The sequence below is a fragment of the Erpetoichthys calabaricus genome, chromosome 9, assembly GCF_900747795.2.
Source record: "Erpetoichthys calabaricus chromosome 9, fErpCal1.3, whole genome shotgun sequence".
NCBI classification, from domain to species: domain Eukaryota; kingdom Metazoa; phylum Chordata; class Cladistia; order Polypteriformes; family Polypteridae; genus Erpetoichthys; species Erpetoichthys calabaricus.
This window is the reverse complement of record NC_041402.2, coordinates 141348159-141370684: the sequence shown is the minus strand read 5'-3', so window position 1 is coordinate 141370684 and position 22526 is coordinate 141348159. Positions and strand designations below refer to the sequence as shown.

At 39.7% G+C, this 22526-nt stretch overlaps 2 protein-coding genes across 4 annotated transcripts in view; one reads left to right on the top strand and one right to left on the bottom strand.

Moving 5' to 3' along the window:
• bicdl2 (BICD family like cargo adaptor 2) overlaps positions 1 to 11193 on the top strand; it is a 31969-nt gene extending 20776 nt beyond the window's left edge. For all 3 annotated transcript variants that reach the window (XM_028810253.2, XM_028810254.2, XM_028810255.2), the window contains exons 8-10: positions 1459 to 1541; positions 4352 to 4466; positions 8405 to 11193. In XM_028810253.2, coding sequence (XP_028666086.1) covers positions 1459 to 1541; positions 4352 to 4466; positions 8405 to 8575 — 369 coding nt within the window. In that variant the 3' untranslated portion in view covers positions 8576 to 11193. The remainder of the gene's footprint in view (positions 1 to 1458; positions 1542 to 4351; positions 4467 to 8404) is intronic.
• Positions 11194 to 16101: 4908 nt separating this feature from the next.
• The window catches only part of LOC114658168 (uncharacterized), a 52985-nt gene continuing 46560 nt past the window's right edge, over positions 16102 to 22526 (bottom strand). Inside the window, exon 7 of the mRNA XM_028810252.2 lies at positions 16102 to 17037. Within this exon, the coding sequence (XP_028666085.1) occupies positions 16225 to 17037 (813 nt within the window). The 3' untranslated portion in view covers positions 16102 to 16224. The remainder of the gene's footprint in view (positions 17038 to 22526) is intronic.

Sequence of the window (22526 nt, the reverse complement as noted above, 5' to 3'; positions counted from 1 at the left end):
TGGTGACTCTTCATCCAATTCTTCCACGTGAAGCCTGTAAACCACGAGGACTGATTTTGATCATTTATGTTAGGTAGAATGCCCAGTGGGGGCAGGGTGGTCTCCTGGCCTTAGAGCCCCTGCAGATTTTGTTTTTTTTTTCTCCAGCCCTCTGGAGTTTTTTTTTTTGTTTTTTGTTTTTTCTGTCCTCCTGGCTATCGCACCTTACTTTGTTTTTTGTTACTTAGTATTGCCTATCCTTATTTTTATGTTTATCTTTTTTATTTCTTCATCTTGAAAACTTGCTATATAAATGAATGTTGCTGTTGTTGTTGTGACTCCATACTGTCCTCAGTACGACAATGTGTGTGAGGGTGACCGGCAATGCCTCAGTCTGCACTTTGAACCCTTTACACTTTGGTTTCTCTTGTTATATCTTCAGACTCCTGGTGACTAGGAGAAAGTAAGTTTAGAAACTGTATGGATGTGTAACTTGACCAAGTACTATAAATATATAGTGTCATTTAGTAATGATTTTAAATTAAATACATTTTCATTACATGTATTGAATCTACAGCGTTGCATCATTAAAATGATTGTAGACTATACTAGAGGCGATGTTTGATTATCTCAGTGACACTGCTCTGGATATTTGGGCTAGAAAATAATCAGATTGATAGACGGATGGATGTTTGTATTAGGGGAAAATGTAAAAGTGCAGTAGTTGGCACCACTATCAGGTAGCTCCATAGTCTTGGGTTCAAATCCCTGCCTATATGAAGTATGCATGTGATCCGTGTATGTGTTGTAGGTACTGCCATTTCCCCTCACACCACAAACATGCTGGTAAGTTTTATGGAAGTTGAGACCCAGAAGCCCTCTTTTGGACACCTCAGAAACCAGGCAGGAGGAAGCTTCATCACATAAAGATGAAGAAGAGGGGCCCCTTGTACAGCAGGTTGTACCAAAAGACTCTCCTCTCCCCTTTGTTTCCTTACAATTTATAGAGGTTCCTCATTACATAGTAAAGTATTGGCATTTAATGTGATTGGTTCAGTAATTCAGCGGTGTACGTGACTATCAGCACATTCATCATCACATAATACAGCTTCTAGCATGCTGGGTGTTTTTCTTTAGCAGTAAGCCTGTTATCTGACAACAGGCTGTCAGCTTTGTGCAATGCCTTACTGAAGAGCAGCACTTATCTGGAAGTTTCAGAACAGCCTAAAAACCTTAATGCTTTATACTCACAATTCACACTCTGCAGTTTAAGTTTCAAATCTACATTTTCTGGTGAGTGTTGGTAACATGGACTGGCACCCTGACTTTAGGGGGCTCTCCTACATTATTTTATCTGGATAGCATCTACACATCTAACAACTTTATGTTGTAATGTGTGAGTCAGAAAAAAGAACAAAATAAATAAAATACGAAAAGTCGCAAGTCATTCCTTTGTTGCCTTCATATCTTCCTCTGCAGCTGCAAACTCGGATGTTGGAAATTTCATCTTTTCAAGAAGAGCTGAAAATACTCAATGGGGAAACTGAGCTCTCAAAGAGAAGGTGAGGAGACTGTTTACGGTTTTTGTGCGAAGGTATGGTGCACAGGCCCTTCTAACATATTTGAAGGTATGTTACCATCCTACTGGAACCCACAAGACTATTATGAATTTAACTTTAACCTTTCACCGTTGTCCTTTTAAAGGACTTCACAGTATTTAACTTTGTGCATTGCAATGATTGCATATTCCTAAGAACCAAAAAAGCTGTAGACTTAGGCCTTTCTTTAGCTAGGCATCCATGCCTCATATACATGTGAGGTCTGCCATATACCCTTTGAGGGAAGTAGAGCAGATGGGTCTTATTACTTAGCACTTCATATGTCACATAAACTCTAAGATTAAAGAAATTGTGCTCAGGCACAAAGTTTCAATTTCTAGGAAACACAACCTTCAGAACATGGGGATAAGAATTGACTGTTACAGAAAATAAAACACAGATGGCTCATTAGTATCTCCCCATGGCTGATGATATAAGTGTCTATGCACCATGTCATGGGTATAATCCAGTATAAAGCCAAATACCAAGTGGTATCCTGTGGCACAGCTAAACAACATGCACTGTAACTGTGATTCCCAAGAGATAATGGTCCACACAGGCATTGAATATGGCTGAAGTTGACATCCTGATATATTCTAAATATATCCTATCAGAGGCAGGGGGGAACATTGATGTTGCTGTAAAGCAGACATTTGTGATCTGACATTTTTCTATCAGACAATCAGACCATTCTGGTCTATCACAAAAGGTAATGAGATTTGTGACACAATCTCTCCAAAATATCATTGTACAGTCAGCCTTTCTCTAACATGCATCCAAAATGACCGGCTGTTATTGGGGCTGATGTGTCACACTAGTTCTTCCATAATGATACCCAGAAGAAGCCCAGCCCTGAAGATGAACCATGTCAGTATGCAATAACACCACTTGTACCAGTGCATGCTTAACGGTCAGTAACAGTAAGTGGCTTATGAAAGCTGCTGTAAGGAATACTGTGAACGTAGTCCACCTCTGCAAATCACTTGACTTTGGTCTGAGCCATTACATGGTTATTAATGAATGCTGACGCATCTCTGTACAATAGCATAACATAACTTAATCCAGCTCAGATCACGCATAGCCAGATCCTATCCCAGCAGCACTAGACACTAGGCAAGAGGATGGCATGCCAGTCCAATACAAGGTCGCTCACTCACTTTGGGATCCCCAGTTAACCTAACATACATGCCTTTTGGATATGTGAATAAAACTCACATGGGCATAGAGAAAATAAACAAATTATACACAGACAGCACTCCAACCACTCTACTGCCATGCCACCACACATTTTTGTATATGTTGAAAATAGTTGGTGCATTTGCTGTCACAATATATTATATAATTTATAGGCTTTAAATGAATACTTCATCCAAAAGTTACCCATTTCACCTATTGCAGCAGGAATTTTGCTATCTCCATTCTCCATAAAACATGAGAATATCATTTTTCTTCAGCCATAACTGCAAACAGTATTGGGTAAATAACAGATAAAAAATGGTCACTTTGAGTAACGTATTCCTTTTCGGTAGTGTTGTTCCTCTGACCCTTCTGGGTCTTTCCCAAAGAGTGTGAGAGCCTTCCTGCAACAACAAGTGCTGGCACTGTCTCAGAGTCACTTCCAAACAGTTGGCATACAGTATGTTAGAAATGGCCAGACTGACCATCCTACTTCATGAAGACCAGCAGGTCAGCTCCTTTTCTTACAACTGACAGCTTTCATGTAAAGCTGTGATGGTAGAACAAATTCCCAGTATCACCCTGATTTAACTCCTCTTGTTATCACTTTTTAATTTTTCCTTATACACAGATCTTTAAAGAAACAACACTGCATGCCGAAGGGTGTGTATTTATTGGAATATTGTAAATACCTTGCTGCTTTTTAGTTTAGTGCACTCTATTGATTTCTGATGCCTTTCTGTTGCCTTTCATTCTGCCATCATCAACATCTCCTGGTCTGCATATATCCACCGACGTAACATTAATTGTATTCACCCCTCCCTCACTCCCCACACCACTGCTATATTTGTTCATAGCCTTGTCACTTCTCGTCTGGATTATTGCAATTCCCTTTTCTTTGGTCTTTCTTGCAAAACTCTTTATAAGCTTCAACTGGTCCAGAATTCAGCTGCCCGCATCATTACTAGAAGTCCCTCTATTCACCATATCACTCCCGTCTTGTAACAGCTTCACTGGCTTCCAGTTAAATTTCGCATTGACTTCAAAATTCTCTTGTTAACATTTAAGGCTATCCACAGCCTTGCCCTTCCATATCTGCCTGACCTCCTCCATGTTGCCATTCCCTCCTGTACCCTTAGATCCTTTTCTTCCATCCACTTGACTGTCCCCTTCGTCCATCTTACCACCAACTGAATGCTCTGCTCCCCAGCTCAGGAACTCACTACCATCTGAGCTTAGAAATACTGATTAATTTTCACTTTTCAAATCTAAACTTAAAACTCAATTGTTTAAGACTGCTTTTTCTCTTTGATTACAATTGCTCTGTCTGATTTTGAATTTTGTATTTTTAGTTTTGTTTATAATGTGTGTTTTATATATTGTTCACTGTCCTTAAGTGTTTAGAAAGGTGCCTACGAATAAATGTATAAAATGTATTATTATTATATTTTGCCACTACTTTGTGTTTGATAGTCTTCTCACTAAGCCTTAGGAAGTCAGAGATCTATTAGCTTACCAAGCTTGACTAAGGGCTAGCATTTTAGTGCCACCTTATGTTTCTAATTATGAGTAACGACAAGTCTTTCTTCTTCCCCCAGCTCTATAGAGTCTGAACTTGAACAGATCAGAATAGAGCGAGACTCTCTTAATGTGCAGCTGATGCACACCATCCAGCACAAGGTTGCACTCTCACAAGAACTTGAGGCATGGCAGGTAGGTGACCGTATTTGATACAGTAATGTTTTCATATACAAGGGGAGGCCAACAGAGTCTGCATTCATTTCTATAAACAAATTAAAGATGCTTTTTGACCTACCTTTGAACATAATCACATGAAACCTGTAAGCCCAGTTTGACATCATGTTTTTATGTGTACAGTATTGTTAACTAGCTTAAACTACCTGGGCTTCTTCTATCTAGGGCATCAGTGTAAAAATGAAACAATAACATATTTAAAATAATTCAGTGGTATTTAATTTACAAATTCAAATAGTGTATCTTTTTGTTCTTCTATACTATGTACATACATGTATTATTCCAATATTGCTAATTTATTAATTGCTTTGTGATACGCAATATTTTTATTTTTCTCCTTTGGTGTGTAAATGTATACATTTTTTGATATGTCCACTCTGGAGCAGGCAACATATAGCTGACCGTGAAAAAAACAGAGTTTCCAAGTTAATGTTGGGCACCCTGAGTGACTGTCCTTGAGCCTTATTTATAGTCATAGCAAATGCAAGTCGCACAGGATATTGCAGTCATGGTACAAAATGGAAGGAAGAGTGGCCAGAAGCATTAAAAACAGAAACATCAATGACCTGGATGTTGCCTGTATTCATAAGTTAAAAGTCAGTACTGAAGCAAACCTTTGGATGCATTGTAAACAACGGTGTGAAGCAGGCAGTATAGGGAAGAGACTCTGATGGACAATCAAAACATGTGTGCATGAGGCAAAACATTTAATGAAAGAACGACTTCAGTGAAATTTCAAAAAACAAACTAAAAAAAAGGTATTGGCCCCCAATACACTATCTACATTTTTTAAAGTAGAAAATGTTTGGCTCGCTATATTGGATTTGCCACTTTTATTTTCAAAAAAAAAAAAAATCAGATTCGTAATTTGTAACCCAGAAAGCCCCCAACTACTAAATTTGGTTGAAATCAGTTGATAAAGAAACAGTATCTACATCTTTCATGAGTCAAGAGGATGAAATCGAGGGGGGGGGGGGTGCGATGTCCTGGTCCAGGTTTCATGGTAGCCTATCTTGTCCATGTGGTCCTAGAGCACAGGTGTCGAACTCCAGGCCTGGAGGGCCGCAGTGGCTGCAGGTTTTCTTTCTAACCCTTTTCCTAATCAGTGTCCAGTTTTCACTGCTAATTAACTTCTTTTCCCTCTATTTTAATAGCCCTGTTTTTAATGATTAAGTCTTCTGAATTGGTTCTTTTCTTCATTAAATGACGGCTAAACAGAAATGAGATGTGAAACAAGCCAACAAATGACCAGCTAAATTCGGGCTTCAAACTCCAATTAATTTCACTCCAACCAGTTCCTTAATGAGAAGCTGGTTGTTGCTGTTAATTTAAACCCGTTATTCAATTCCATGGCTTGTTGCTGCTGTCATTCTGTCACAGCAGACATTTCCAAAACTGTTGCTATTCTATTATTTTCTTGGTGACCTGAGAGATCAGCCTTACTGAGACCTTCACCTTTCTTTATTTTCACATTTTGTTTGATGGGTACAGGTGAGCTGGTTATGTGGAGGCTTGTTTTGTGTCTCATTACTGTCCGGCTGCTAATTAGGGAAAAAAACAACTAAGAGGGCTGAGTCAAGCTAATTAAAACTAAGGCTAAAGAAGTTAATTAGCATCAAAAACGGGTTACTAATTAAGAAGATGCTTAGAATGAAAACCTGCAGCCACTGCGGCCCTCCAGGACCGGAGTTCAACACCCCTGTCCTAGAGAGTAACTATACAAAACCCGGTCTAGATGGGTCAAAGGATCTAGAAGTGCAGAAGGAACATACAGACATTCTATTATATATATATATATATATATATATATATATATATATATATATATATATATTTTGAACCACTGGTATAGGGTGGCATACAGCCACCCTAACCGGACAAAGACAGGCAGACACAAGTTGTCACACAGCCCACATGGTTTATTTACAGAGGGGACTGCTTTTTCGCTCCCCAGAGCACAGCACAATGCACCACATTACAAGTCTCAGTTCTTTTATTCTTCTCTTCTCTTCAATCCTTCCACATCTACTCCCTGACAGGAAAGCTTTGTCCACCTCCTCCTGACTCTAGCTTCCACGAATGGAGCAAGGCGGTTCCTCTTAGACAGGTCCTGGGAGTGTTCCAGGTGGCTTCTCAGTATTACCTGGAATCACTCCCAGGTGTGGCAGAAGTTCACCATAAGGCCCTGAAGCTACCCCTGCCGGCCCCCAGGGAACCCAACAGGGCTGCACCAAACTCCTACTTCCAATGTGCCCTGCAGGAATCCGTGGTGCCTCAGCCACCCAGGAGGGCTGCCCTTGAGTGTCAAAAGGGAAGGCATTGCCTGAGTAATGTTGTCCTTCCATTCCATTTGCGTCCTGGCCAGGTAATGGCTGTGGTCGCCTGTCAAAATATATATAGATATAGATATAGATGTAGATACATATTAATCTTGAAAAGGTACAGCCCATAAATCTAGACAAAAGTGCTGAGCCCATTGTTTCTTACAAAGGCTGGAATAATGACAGAAAGAAAATTTTAGAAGAAGTTTGTGTTCAATAATAGAACATAAACCTAGTAAGAAAAGACGCTGTCAAGAGCCTACAGTCAATGGAGCAAATCTGCTTCAAGTCTGCTAAAAAGGTAGTAGTGTACAAAATTATTCAATTCCCCTGAAAGTCATCATAATTTTCTGCAGGACAAAAGATTCGTACACATATTTACAGTATGTCTACAAATCTTTTGTCCTGCAGATGACTATCATAATATCAAGGGGATTGAATACTGTAGATAGACAGATATTAATTGCCAAAGGGAATTTCCTTTGCTCCAGCAGCAACATAATGCAGGAAGCCCTTGTGCAAAACAAAAAAGGTGTAATATATTAAATAAGTGGAAAACTATACACATAATGCAATTAGAGTGACACAATGAAATAAAGAAAAACTCCTCATAGTGAGCCCCAGTGCTTTAATAAAGGCTTAGGTGAGCCCCAGGTCATCTGTCCATTCAAGCAAGTAGCAGAGGACCATGCATAGTACACCGTGCCACTTGGCTGCCATCTATCGCACTAGGAGAACTCTTTAACACTCTTTAAGTGTTCATCCATCACATACCAGTTCATGGAGTTATTGCTGCTACCTCCTTTTGACAATTTGTCTATTGATGTAGGGTCAGAGAACCCTGCTAGTTAATGAGTCTACTGCCCCCTGGCATCTAGAGGTAACTTATCGCTGTGTAGGTGGTATCAGAAGTAAGGTTTGGGGGATTAAGCACCTTGGTAGTGTTTCCAATGCCAGTGGATCCTGTGGCAAAGTTGCCAGTGCTGGTGGAGTTTGTGTCAGGGCATTTGATGGGCCTGCTCTTATCCTAAACAACATTAAACTGTTTGTAGCCCCAATCCCAACTAGAACCTGTTCCACAATATGCAAACAGAGAAAAAGACTGCTTCCAAAATAATAATGCATATAAATATATTAGGGCGGCACGGTGGTGCAGTGGGTAGTGCTGCTGCCTCGCAGTTGGGAGACCTGGGGACCTGGGTTCGCTTCCCGGGTCCTCCCTGCGTGGAGTTTGCACGTTCTCCCCATGTCTGCATGGGTTTCCTCCGGGCGCTCCGGTTTCCTCCCACAGTCCAAAGACATGCTGGTTAGGTGGATTGGCCAATTCTAAATTGGCCCTAGTGTGTGCTTGGTGTGTGGGTGTGTTTGTGTGTTTCCTGCGGTGGGTTGGCACCCTGCCCGGGATTGGTTCCTGCCTTGTGCCCTGTGTTGGCTAGGATTGGCTCCAGCGGACCCCCGTGACCCTGTGTTCGGATTCAGTGGGTTGGAAAATGGATGGATAAATATATTAAACCACATGCCACCAGGATGTTCTCAGTCCTCAGCGTGCAGATCATTGTCACCTTTGTCTTACAGGAGGATATGCAGCTGGTGATTAGCCAACAGGTCCAAAACCAACGAGAGGATGAAAGAGAAAAAGAGCGTCAGGCATCGATAAGGAGAAGCAACTCCAAACACAGCAGGAGATCATTCCAAGGAACAAAAGGGGAAAAGGGTGGTAGTTTCTTTTCATCCTGGTTTAAATAGACTGCAGCTAACATCTTTAACTCATACGGCTGCTATATTTATAGAGTTTCAGCATTATGATCTGCCTCCTTTATACACTATTGCTCTACCACTTTGCCTGAGGTTCCATGTTGTGCCTCATCAACAGGAGAGGCTCAGCCTTGTAGCCATTGAAAGGCACCTCCAATCCAACAAGGTCAGCAGAGTGCCATAACAAAGAACCTTGCGGGTTGTCTCCTTGTGGCAATGCCCTACACATTTATCACCTTTAACAAACAGACCACAGGGAGTATAATGTTTAGTTTTGAAGCTTAGCTTTTTGTTTCCTTGTTGGAATTATTTTACATGAAAGGCTAGGCTTGATTTTACCAAGGAACATCAAATATACTGGTGATGTGCTTTCTCTAGAGCTTCCTCTGTGGCTCCTAAGGGCAAAACTATGTACTGTAATTTGTAAGTTGTAGCAGCCAAAAGCAGAAGGAATAAGCGTCTATTAGTGAAACTACCTCAGAAATAACTGACATAATAGTCCTTATTTTTATTGTAAATTATGTAAAATACACTTAAGAAATGTTTTCATGCATATTGTTAGTACCAGCCAGATTAAAGGTTCGGCTTAGCCATGATCCAAGAATGGTCAGTAAGTCAGCTGTAGGGGTTGAATCAGCAATTGTGATTTAAAATCAACGCACCACAACGTCTACTTCAATTCATCAAACTGTTTCTGCTGCTCCCCTTCCTTTAAAAGCTAATGGAAACACCAATCTAACACTTTGAAACACACAGTGGCTCTGAGTGCCTCGTTTCTGTTTCTGGCATTCCAGGATAGTTCCCTACATTCAACTAATCTGCTGTAAAATTAATATCTGCCACCTTAAAGTGGGAACCACATGAAAAGTCATGAAAAATTATGAAAAACTACTCATTCAACACTCATGAAAATGACTGCAAAACCACCAGAGTTTGGAATAAATAAATACGTAATCATTTGAAGTTTTGAGATATTTTCTTTGTGTGTACGGTCCCTGCTCTGTGATATCAGCAGACTAACTTTAAAGCTGACTGTTTGAATGAAAATGACTGTTCTGAAATGACATGGGGGCTTTGCCCCCTGCTCGCTTCGCTTGCCAACCCCCCGTGCCTGCTTTGCTTCCGCAGTTTCAGATGCGCGTTGTAGGCGCCTATGTTCATTGTATTTGTCCATGCTGGCGTGTTTATGTAGCTCTGTTAGTCGAGCTGTTTGGTTCTGGAGCCGAGACAGTTTTGCTTCCGCGGTTTCAGACGTGCGTAGTAGGCCCCCACGTTTATTTTCTTTAGTTTTTTCCATTAGTCGAGCTGGTTTGTACAATCCCAAGCAGCACATTATTCTTAACTTCACTCCGCAGTAGTGCCACTCACAATATGGAGGTGACGCCTGCGCCTTCACTCCGCAGTAGTGCCACTCACAATATGGCGGTGACGCCTGCGCCTTCCGTACTATGTTGGGTTTCACTATGCTGTGTAGGCGCCTTTGCCTTTCGTACTTTCCCGCACCTTCCATACTATCTTTGTGTACTATATCTGTGGGGCCTCCGTAGCCTCTTCCATTTGAATCTGGGCTGCAGCGCAGAGTCCTCTTTTTTGTGTGTCCGTGTCGGTAGTCGTTAGCTATGGGCGCGTTGTTGCTTCATTTCTCATTCACGTCAAGAGCTCTTTTGTTTTTGAGCGGTGACTCCTTCGTGCGCGGTGGATCACACTTCGCTGGCGGTTTATGAGATGCGTGCTGTCGGCGCCTGCGCACTATGTCTCCTGCGTCCATCGCCGTGTACCTGGGTCCATGCCTTCCGGTTTACCATTCTCGGTTAGTAATATGGATAACTTTGCCATAGTCTAAGGACATATAAACTTAAGAAATCCGATCCATTGGAAAGTAGGCAAATGCCATTTGAGGGGTACCTGCCGACTTAAACGCACGTTTTTGGTCAGTGGAAAGAAGCCAGAGTTCAGACAGAATCGACACACAAAAGCACATAAACTTCAGAGAATCTTCTGTGCCACAGCTCAGAACGTTTCTAGAAACTCAGACAGCTTTCATTTAGTATATGTCACAATGATTATATGTGCAAGTACTGTAAGGGTTTATTGAGAACACTTAATAGCGGGTCTGGGGGCTACATACACCTGTGATTAACTAGAAGGTTGGTGGGGTCACAGGGGCCTCACAAAGATCTCCAGTCAAAACAGGCAGGAACTTGTAAAGGTGTGGGAAGACGTTGTTTTAGAAGCCATGGCACACACTTCACATTGACTTCTTTTGCCACCCCAAAGTGCTGGTATGCCATTTGTGCTCTGCTATGAACACTATCTACATATGTATACTGTACTTAAATTAAAGGGGCTACCGTACGCTGGTCTTACTTAAAATGTGCTGACCAACAACACAAAGCAGCAGAGGACTGTGATGTGAAGTCTGCACATTGCGCATACTGCAGTCTTCAGACTCTTGAGCAGGACCAGGGGCTGACTTGTCTGTTGGATTGTCTATGTGCATTTGAATTTGTGATATAAGACCATGTTTTGTAAAACAAAAGAAGAATATGTTGTATCTGGAAAGAGTCATACAATTGTTAATATTATGCATTAAATTAATATTTTTTCTATCCAGCTTCTCTTTTTTTGTCAAGTAATAATATACTTGAATATAATATTTGTTACAAAAGAAGATACAGTAGCTCCACTATTTCAATTCCATATTTAAGTCTTCAGTAACTTCACTTATAAGGTCTGATGTCATCTACAAGGTCCCATAGGAACAGCAGTGGCTATCAAGAAATTTATAACAGTAAGGAAACGTTTGACAGGAACAGGAAATTAAAAAAGAAAAAGTCCTGGATTCTGTTATCACCTGCAAGGCAAAGCAGCTAGTTCCACATTTTATATGAGAAACTATTTAAGATTTCTGTACAATTTTCTTTTACAGAGCTGGCAAATGTTCCCCACAGTGTACACCAGAAGAATTTAATGTGTCAGCTGCTTCAACCTCGTTGTTAAATTTATATTTACAGGGTATGGCTAGGTCAGCTGGGTTAAAGCCAACTGCATCCCAGACTCTGTGATATATTGTTTGAGATCACTTCCAAAATGAGGACTTGGTGGTCTCCATACCAGCATTTCTAATAAAGCAGCTCCACATAAGATTATTGATTAAGAAAAATAACAATTTCTGAAATTGAGCAGGTAATCGTTGAGAGGCTAATCCATGTTAACTGGTCTGTTTAGGACTCTGACGATCCTGTCTAGCACTCGAGCAATATATTTTTAAATCATTTTATAGTCAACAGCAAAGAATATTAAATCAAACATCCTTCCAGTTTTGGGGAGCCAGAGCTTATCACCACTGCATCTAGTAAAAGCAGCACAGATTAAGCGACTTTCAAAATGGAAGAATTTTAATTTACACTTTAACATAACATTCTCATCTTTGGCATGTGAGATGAAACCAGAATATTTGAAGAAAACACACATTGGTCTCTGTGGGCAAGTTTTAAAGCCCACAGACTAACACAGCTATTTATCTTTGACATGGCACAGTTATGTAGTGATAAGCACCACAGATAAGATGGCGAAAAAGGGTGGTAGGCCTCAAAAAGGGAGCAAAACCAGACCAGTGCCCATATGTATCAGAATTGCTCCTAGGAGCTGCACTAAAAGTCCTACTCCAGTGTAAGACACGATAAGTATTTATGGAGTGTCCTACACTTGCTCACAGCTAGGAGGAGAAGTTCACATTTGAAAATGAATGGCATCATGATTTTATGGCACTCCAACTACAAAATGGCACTCATTATGATGTTTTACAGTTTCCTTTGAAATCATGATGATGCTTTATAGATTTCTGATACTATCACTAAGGCTTTAACACAAAGATAATAATAAATAATAATACTAAAAGCAACCTGATTATATTCAAATGAAAGGTTAATGGCACTCTCATGAGGTACTCTAGAGTCATGCGTTGAACAAGGCCACTTGCAACAACATCAAGAATAATACAATAATGAGCATTGAGATGGAAAGGCCGAGACACACGGCAAATGAGATGAAACACCAATAATGGGAATATCCTCAGTTATTGAGCAATGAATCATCCACAGCAATACTTTTAGAAGAATCACCTTCCCGCCGTTATGGCCATTGAAAGTGCCTTATAAAGTTAACAGTTACTGAAGCCGCATTTGCTCTTCTGGTGTTCCCAATCATCTTCCATAGTCGCATGATGCGTCTGGCTATCTCCGTGATCCCCCATTATTTTCCATGAGGCTTTATTTATTCAATGCCCTGGCAGTCTGTGTCTGCCTTCGTGAACCTTCCCAAGTGTCTAAAGTGTAATATGAATCTTCCAGAGCTTCATGGAATGAAAAACCCAGCATACGTGTGTGACATTTTTCTGTCAATCACCCATCCAGCCTAAATATGTTCAGGGTAATATAATAAAGTTTGCATCCATGTCCACCTGCATGTTGATACTGTAATATCACTTGCAATTCACATATATATGTTCATCCACACTTCATCCTTATGTACATGCTGTCAATCACATCAACAACTCCAGGAAAATCAGGGATTTGCAAGACTACAGCTTGCTTTAACATTACCTCATGAGGAATGGTAGGAAAATGTATACACCTACGTATTACCTCACATATTCTATAACATTCAATGTTTGGTGCAGAATTTGAGAAATGTTTGGGTGTGACATGCGTAAATGATTGATAATGCAAAGCTGCATTTTCCCTACGGCAAAAAATTGCAAGGTTACCAACACTTTAATTTCAGCCTAAAAAGCATGGCTTCATTGCATAGATGGGAGTGATCATTTGATGTAGAAGATGAATATTATTCCACCTCCGTCAAAGAAATATCATTTTATGAGTTCATTGTTGTTCACCATTTCCAAAACATTCCACCTTTCCCAGAATATGCATGCTGAATGCCATCTTCTGGTTGCTCTTAGTGAGTAAGGACAGATCTTCTAAATCCTGGTGAAGTTAGGAATAATTTCCTAAATTACAAAAATTGATAAAAAGCTTTACTCCAACTCCTAATAACAGGGCCAAATTTGCATCACCATCTTGAGCCAGATGCTTGATAAATATGGGCACAAGACCTTCACTCACCTGGCTACAGCTACTGTAGGCCTCACCCTGGGCAGCCTACACCTAAACCTAACAGGTAGGCTTCTGCTTCACAGGCCCAAAATGGGGCACAGGGTTTTCAAAATTCAAAAAAAATTCTTTAAATATTCAAAATGCACAAAAATGCCCTTCGAGGGATATTGCAAACAAAAAAAAACTTTTGGCTTGAGAGATAAGGCAAATTATTCATCTTTACAAGTAAAGACTTTATTTATATAAACAAAAAAGAAGCACATAAATAAGGCAGACGTGAAAAAAAAATTCCTAAAAAAGGCAACCCAAGGCTAACAACTCCAATCCATTATTCAACACTCATAATCCAAAGACAAAGCAACTAAATCCAGTATAACCAGAAAATCAAGAAATGTACTTTCAAAAACTGCAATCCATTTTTTCCTGCATAACCACTGAACCGATGCAGGAGCTTCTACCTGAATATTACCACTGAGTGTGGTCCCAATAGAGGTGAGGTCAGGGCAGCTCCACCTCCTGGGGAAACACACTAAACACATAATACATAAATACTAAACAATAAATAAAAATAATATTAACATAATTTATATATTAACAAAAACATGAGAAATGTTATCTCAAAAACAACAGAAATAACCATAGAACAGAAATAAACATACAGTAAAGTGAGGGAATAAACCGTGGCTGCAACATAACAAGTTATCCCTGCATTATAATGCACTGTCATGTAATTTCACTCTCCTATTTGTGACATTTTATACTCACGTCTCAGGGTCGTAGATCCCACTGCCTGACGCACACTAGTAAACGTACAAATTTCTATAAAGAAGACAGAAAAGAGTGCATGTGCCAGCCTGACCGAAAAGATTCACGAAGGCCCTGCTTAATAGAGAGAAAAAGAAAACTAAAAACAGTATCTAATCAATTTCCCACATGGGAACACTAGTTTTTGGGCTTTGGTAAGAAGATCCGCTCTCCATAAGGTAAAACTCATGATGACCAAATTGTCTGCTCTTATTCTAAGTGTTGATTTAGTTCAGTTGAAATGAGCCATCATAGCATTTTCAGAAGAAAGACACACAAATGAGGTGAGTTTGTTCTCATTTACTATAAAAATATACAGTGTATTCTTTCTAAAAAGTCAAAGAGCAGTCCCAAATGAGAAATAAATAATTAAGATAAGCCGAGGTATTGCATTGTTTTTTTAAGTTAATGGAAAGCTGCAGAGGTTTTTCCCTGTTGTCTTCAAACATGGGCAGGGGCTGCTGCTGTTGTCCAGTACCCACATTATTTTGGGATTTGGCCCACAAATGTCAGTAATTTTGAAATGAGACATTTTATCTCCCAAATTGGAGATGGTTTGTACATTTTCAAACTATGCAGAAAGAGTTTTAAGGTTTGCACCATTTTACACCATAAACATTGGCTGCCTAGCTGAATTTAAAAAGGAAATGGTGTGTCCTGAAAATTAGATGTTCTTCATCTTCTAGCAATGAATGCTAAATTCTAGGGTAATGATTTTCAATTCCAGTCCTGTGAGACTCCAGTCCTGTGCATACTTTGCTCAATTGTTAATTGTCATTATTAGTATACTATTAAGGAAGCAAAAATGCAACAATTTCTAAATTTCTAATTAATGTAAACCTCACACTACAGCTTGAGATGGATGTGTGGAGTTACAAAAAAGGACACAATAAGAAATGAGACAATCAGAGATACAACAAAAGTGGGAGAGATATCTAAGAAAGTACAGGAAGGTAGACTGAAGAGGTATGGACATGTAATGAGGAGAGACAATGAATATGTGGGCAAAAGAGTGATGGGAATGGAAGTATAGGGGAAGAGAAAGCGAGGGAGGCCAAAGTGGAGGTGGATTGGTAAAGTTGAAGAAGATCAGAAGGAAAAGGGCCTGAGTGGCAAGGAGGTGCAGAGGCAAGCTGTTTCAAGAAGGTGGACACACAGAAGTGAGAAAAGACGATGAAGAAGAAGAAGACGAAGAAGAAGAGAAGAAACAAAACACCAACTAAACAATAATATCATTAACAGGATATGAAGCTGGATGGAACAAATACCTGAAGGCACTGTTGTGGATACTTGCTAATTCTTTTAAGATATACAGGATGGTCCAGATCTAATTATGCAATTATTGAATTGCATTAAAAGCTGCATAGTTAGATCTGGACCACCCTATACTTTCTGACAATTTGAAAAAGAAGCAGTTTGACGTTTTCCAGAATATTATTGTTAAAATCATGTAACCTGTGTGACCTCTGCTGTTTCAGAGTTGTCATTGACCTCATCAGCACTAAGGTAAAAACATTATGACCAGAGTATGTATGTTCTTGAAGAATTTAAATTACGATAATCTAAGCCTTGAGCTTTAGAAATAAACAGTCGCTCTTCCAAATGTAAAAATAATCTTTTACTTAAGCTCTTGTTAAAGCAGTTTGTTGTTTCTTGATTTTCTCCTAAAGGAGAGGAAATTGGAAGCCATAATTCTCTTGACATTATTCCTAATGTTTGTCAGGACATAAAGGGGCTAGGACGACTCTCATACCCACCATAAGAAGGCTCACTTTTAGTCCTTGTGTACAACTCCAACGCAGCAAAAGCATCCAGATTTAGCAAATCAGAGCAATCCCTGTATCCTGAAGAGAGATCTTGGTATGACTTTTGATAGTCAATATCCTCCTCTGAGAACATTCTGGGTAATAAATCTCTACATACCATCAGATTATGACATTCTTCCTTGTATGTGCTGTAAGGTTCAGTGAGTAGTACCTTGGATAAATCGTTGCTTAAAGAATTTCTGTCACACAAGTAAAGCTTTTCCCCTTCATCAGTGAAAACATTCACAGAAGAAAGTGGAACATCTTTCTGCAGGTCTGTATTTTTAGTGTCTTCTGGATCCTTGGACTGAGGCTGTGAACCTTGAAAGTAACTTTCCAGATCACCCTCCCTTTTCAGTTCTAGATCACTCCCAAAACGAGATTGTTTACTGTCATATCCCCTACGCTGTGCTAATCCTTCAGAGTCGTCTTTGTCACAATACTCCTCACACAAGTGTGAAAATCCATCTGTTTGATAAGAGCCCTTCTGGTCAAGAGGCTCATCAAACAGACTATCAGTCGGGTAACTGTTATATTCTTCATTGTTGCCACCATAACCATCTTGCAGAAGTTGCTCCGGTTGCTCGCCTTCGGCCCTCTGTCTAGCAGGACTCTGAGAGGAGATAATTAGGATTGGTGTGTAGTGAGGCAGGATGTTACTCCTCTCTGAGGTGACATTCAGATGTCTGTTGTTGCTTTTCAGAGTGGCTTCTTTTTTGAGAAAATCCTTTGAAGGAAAAAAAACATATTTTATTGTTATGTAAGGCAAACCTTTCATTTATTGATGTTGAAAATAAACACCATATATCAGGAAAAGTAGGAGAGCTTCAAAACCCTCCATAACTTCAGGATCCTACAAAAAAAGACTAAAATCACGATTTCAAACACCAAATTATGACAGATAAACATCTGGGTATGTTCAAATTTATTTTGGTAAGTCGTTGACCACATTTAATTTTTTTGGAAAAAAAATTTTGGTTTTATGGAAACCGGGGGGCGTCATTTTGCTAACTCAAGAGGCGTGTGCTCTTATCCATATTGCCTTTAGCACTGATGGCAGCAATTTACTTTACAAAAAAAACGGAACTTCTCACTGCCATTGATGCTTACAACAAGAAAAAAGATTCAGCCATCGAGTTCGGTATTCCACAGTCATCTTGTTCAGCTGCATGTGTTTAAAGGACGCGCTGTGGTCCAATTCCATTATAACAGTTGTAATGAATTATTTTTTCAATCCCATGCACTTTGTTCTAATGTATATGCTTGTAACACTGGCATGTTTGGTGTTTAGATTTACATTTAATTAATATTTCAATCAAGGGAGATGTACAGGGTTGGACCAAAGTAGATTTACAGTTGTGGGTACACAAAAAACAAAGTTTATTCTTGTCTTATTATTTACTTATTAATTATTGTATTATTTGTCTTCTTCTTCTTAAAGCTATTGAGTGAATAAAGCTATTATAATAATCATAACCTACACATCTTTTTCCATACGAACAACTGTAAGCCTACTTTTGCCAAGCCATGTATATTACAATGTATGTATGCTGCATATGCTATTTTTCATTTAAATCGAAAAAGCTAAGGTACAAAATAGAGTATGCTAATGAGCAAAGTGGGTTGGCATAGGCCTATATGAGCCACACTATGCGACTCTTCAATTCCACCCGGGTAGGTAAACGTTAACATTATTCAAAGTTATTGTCTGTCTGTATACCTGCATTGTTATCACTCTTTAATTTAATATTTTCTTTATCAGCATGCTGCTGCTGGAGTATGTGAATTTCCCCTTGGGATTAATAAAGTATCTATCTATCTATCTAGTGGTGTCACCACTGATATAAGCATCGCTTACTTAAAAAATAAAGTGATGACTACCAGGTAGGTTATTTTTTTTCTTGGTGACGGTCACAGCACCAATAACCTGAGCAGGGAAGACCTGAGTTCCATATACTGCTCCTCCTGAGAAATTTCCATCCACTCTCACTGGTAAGCTGAGATGTAACTTACTTTTTTTCTATTTTATATACATTATTCATCTTTTGATCACAATAAAATGAAAATTCTTTGGGTCACTACCAATACTTGTGGCATGGGTGGAGAATGTGAATATAGACTAAACACTAAATTCAAAACTTCATCCCTATTCATCACTACTACAACATCAACAGTACTGCCATCACTGCTATAACCCTCTTCCTCAGTTTCACTATCCTCCTGGTTCTTTCAGCAATGCAGGTGAGGACTCAAGGTTAGGTCAACTCCATTGTCTCAGGCAAATGGCACCATCCAAAATCATGTTGACTCTCTTCGCTCTTCCACCATGCTGGCAAACTTTGGTGATGTACTTGTTATTGGGGATTCAGCTGTAGGTCAACTCAATATTTCATGCCCTAAACATAAAACTTTTGTTTCTTGTTTGTCCGGTGCAAGAGTATGGGATATTATGAAAAAAGCCCAGATAGTCATCAAGAAGCACAAGGACAGGGCTGTTGGCACCATCGTACTCCATGGAGGTGTAAACAATAGTCAGGGGTTCTAGAGACAGACATCTCAGCACTAATTCAAGCCATGAAGGACAGAAATTTAAGTTCCTCTGCCTTTGGCAAGAAGGTCAGATGAATCCTATAGTTGACTGCTGGCCTTGAACAACTGGTTGAGAGGCTTCTGCAAGAAACAAAATATCAGTTTTATGGACAGCTAGAAGACAATATGGTCTGCACCCAAACAGATTCGGCACCCAGGTTCTCTCTGACAATATCTTGAAGGTAATGTATCTTTCTTGATTATGTAATATTAGTCCTAATGTTTTCTAAAATGCTGTGTTAGCATGTGATAATTCTGTGTGAGTTCACCTTTAGATGTGCACTGTATTAGCACTATAATTAAGAACCACAGTCTAAATAAAAAACCTGGACAAAACGGTATAAATGTGAACAATTTACTTACTTTTTCACCTATAGATGTTCTCTGTATTAGAACTATAACAACAGATTAAAAAATCCACATAAAGCAGCCTAAACATGAATCACTTAATTACCATTTCAAGCTGTCTTAAAACTCAGATTTAGCTCTGTTCTTCCAAGACCTTAAAATTTAGCTTTACTAAATATTACAGAATTAACCAGTGTAACAGAAGCGCTGTATAGGCGCCTGACCTGACACAGATGGACAGAGAGGCACATACAAAATCAACAAGACTTTTCCCCGTGACCCACAGGCAATACACATAAAGCACTTCTACAACACACCAACAATCCTTTCTCCTCTAACGCCACTCCTCCTGAAGCTTAGTCCTCCTCCTCCTCCCGACTCTGGCCCCTGAGTGATGGTGGCTGGCCCTTTTTATAGCCCACCCGGAACCGTTCCAGGTGCTTGACCACCTGGTCCTAACTGTACTTCCGGGTGGGGCTGAAGATTCGTCCAGCCGGGCTGTTGAAACCAGACAGCCCCCCCTAGCGGCCACCCCAGGCCCCAACCAGGCTGTGGAGGACTCCATCTCCCATGGAGCCCTGCGGGAGGTTGGTGAATCACCGTTGGCCACGAAGGCTGCCACCAAGCGTCCCAGGGGAGGTATTGGGCTGCCCATGGTTGCTCCCCCAGAACATAAGCAGCAGGGGCGTCCCGGCCGGGCATGGGACCCGACCATTCGTCACACCAGCTAGACTTTTTATATTAACAATTTTATCAGTGATAGGTGTAGAAGAAGAATGTTCTCCTCAGCACCATGTATTTTGTGTGTTTAGTAAATTAGAATTTTTATAATAACTATTTTGTGACTTGCCAGTGAGAGAAGCTTGGCTTATGAACTAACAAAAATATGTTATTCCAGGGTACAGGAGAAATAGTGTCCACATGAATAAAATGTAAGCTGTTTCTTGTTTTCCCTTTCTCAGAGTGAATGTTTCAGGGACAAGGTCACAAGGCAGCAGAAAGTACATGTAGTTTATGCAAAGGCATCTCTCCTGTGCTTAGCTTTGAGAACACAGATAATAATAATAACACAGATAATGCTTAGCTCAACAGACATATTGTTTAACTTTACTGTTTTGATAAGGATGTTCTTTCTGTCTTATTAATCATGAAATGCTGAATTATAAAAACCCCTCCTAATTTTTTCTCGGTGTTCAATTGAGCTTTGCGGCAATAAGTTATGCTCTTTTGAATCTCTACTTACTGTGACTCTGAATGAATAAAAAAGAGAATTGAGAAATATTATCTGCCTGCTTTCAGTGTGCCTTTTTCGTCCACATAGGAAAATTGACTTTCTTACATTAAGTGAAATGTGGCTCAGCTCTGGTGGCGCGGCAGTGTTACTTGATGCAGCACCTCTGATTTACAGCTTTATTTATTCGGTTTACCAAGGCAGTGGTGGTTTAGTATGTATTTATTCAAGCCAATTGAACTGTAAAGATTCCGGTTTTGCATCTTTTGAGAATCTTGCCGGGTTGTTCAAGGAGTGCCATAGTCTCTCACATTGACCTTTTATAGACCTCCAAAATATAATGTAGCTTCCTTTGAGGAATTCTCAGACTCGGTATCTATAAAAATAACTATGCCAGATTCCTAATTGTAGGCTATTTCAATTTTCATGTGGATAACCAAAGTGACCCAAAAGCAAGAGAATTCATGAACTTACAGTACAGTTTTGATCTTAGTTAGCATATCAGCCAGCCCATACATAAAGGAAGACACTTGCCAGATTTAGTGATTTCAAAGGGATTAAAAGTTTACGTGAGGCAGGTTGTGGATATGTGCATATCAGCCCATTTGTGCATATTATTGAATGTAAAAATACTGATAACTACAACTAATGAGAAACATTTTGTTAAAAAATTAAATTTTCATACATCTGCAGCTTCAAAGTTTGTTAATATTTTAAAAAATCAGTTGGATTGTAGTACTTGCCTTAAAAATGTGTGGCCACCAGGGGGTGTTCCAGCTCCCCAAACACCCAACACAAACAGGCTCTGGACACAAGTTGCCACACATAAGAGTTTTATTGTGGGAAACCCTTTGAGTAAGAGTTTCCCAGTCCATAATCACACTTACAAAGCAGCACAAAGCTGCATTGTCTTCTATCTTTATCTCTGTCTCCTCCCAGTCCTCAGAGGAGGCATTGTTCTCCTCCTCCCAACTAAGGCAGCTCCTTTTATATTACACCTGGAAGCACTTCCTGTGTCCCAAAGCTGTGGTTCGGAAGCACTTCCATGTGAGGTGGGAGCCCGACAAAGAAGGGCTCACCAGTCCACACAACACCCCCTGGTGGCACCCACAGAATCCAACATATCTGTTCTTGTTTTCTTAGACTCAAGTGCAGGTTTTGACCCATAGACCACAGTATTCTTATAAATCGCCTTAGACAATGGGTGGGCCTCCCCAGCAGCATCTTAAATTGGTTTCAGTCATATTTAACAGGTAGAAAATTCTTTGTTAGTGATGGTAACTATGCTTCTTAGATCCATGATATGGTATATGCTGTACCACAAAAGGATCTGTTCTGGGTCTACTGCTTTTTTCAATCTACATGCTTCCTTTACATCAGATTATCTCAAAGCACAAGGTGAGCTACCACAGCTATACAGATGACATGCAGTTTTATTTATCTATAGCCCCTGATGACCCTTATTCACTTAGCTCTCTAATCCAATGTACAGTATTAGCTGTATTTCTGACTGGATGAGTAGAAACTTTCTCAAACTAAATAAGGAAAAAACAGAAATCTTAGTGGTTGGCAAACATGGAAATAGCAAGGGTATTAAGAATTAAATTTGATTCCTTACGTTTAAAAGTCAAGGCAGAGGTAAAGAATTTAGGGGTTATCACTGACCTAAACTTTGAATTGCATATTAACCAGATTACTACAACTGCATTTTCACTTAAGGAATATAGCAAAAGTTAGACCTCTTACAACGCTGAAAAATTAGTTTACGCTTTTATTTTTAGTTGACTAGATTACTATAACGCACTAACAGGACTACCTAAGGCAGACATCAATCAGTTAGAATTAGTGCAGAACGTAGCAGCTGGAATCTTACAGTAACTAGAACAAGAAAATTTGAGCACATCTCACCAGTTTCAGCAACGTCACATTGGTTACCTGTGTCTTGCAGAATTGATTTAAAAATAATATTAATGGTTTATAAAGCCTTAAATAATCTTGTTCTGCCCTATATTTTGGAATGCCTGTCCCCCTACACTCCAAGTCATAAC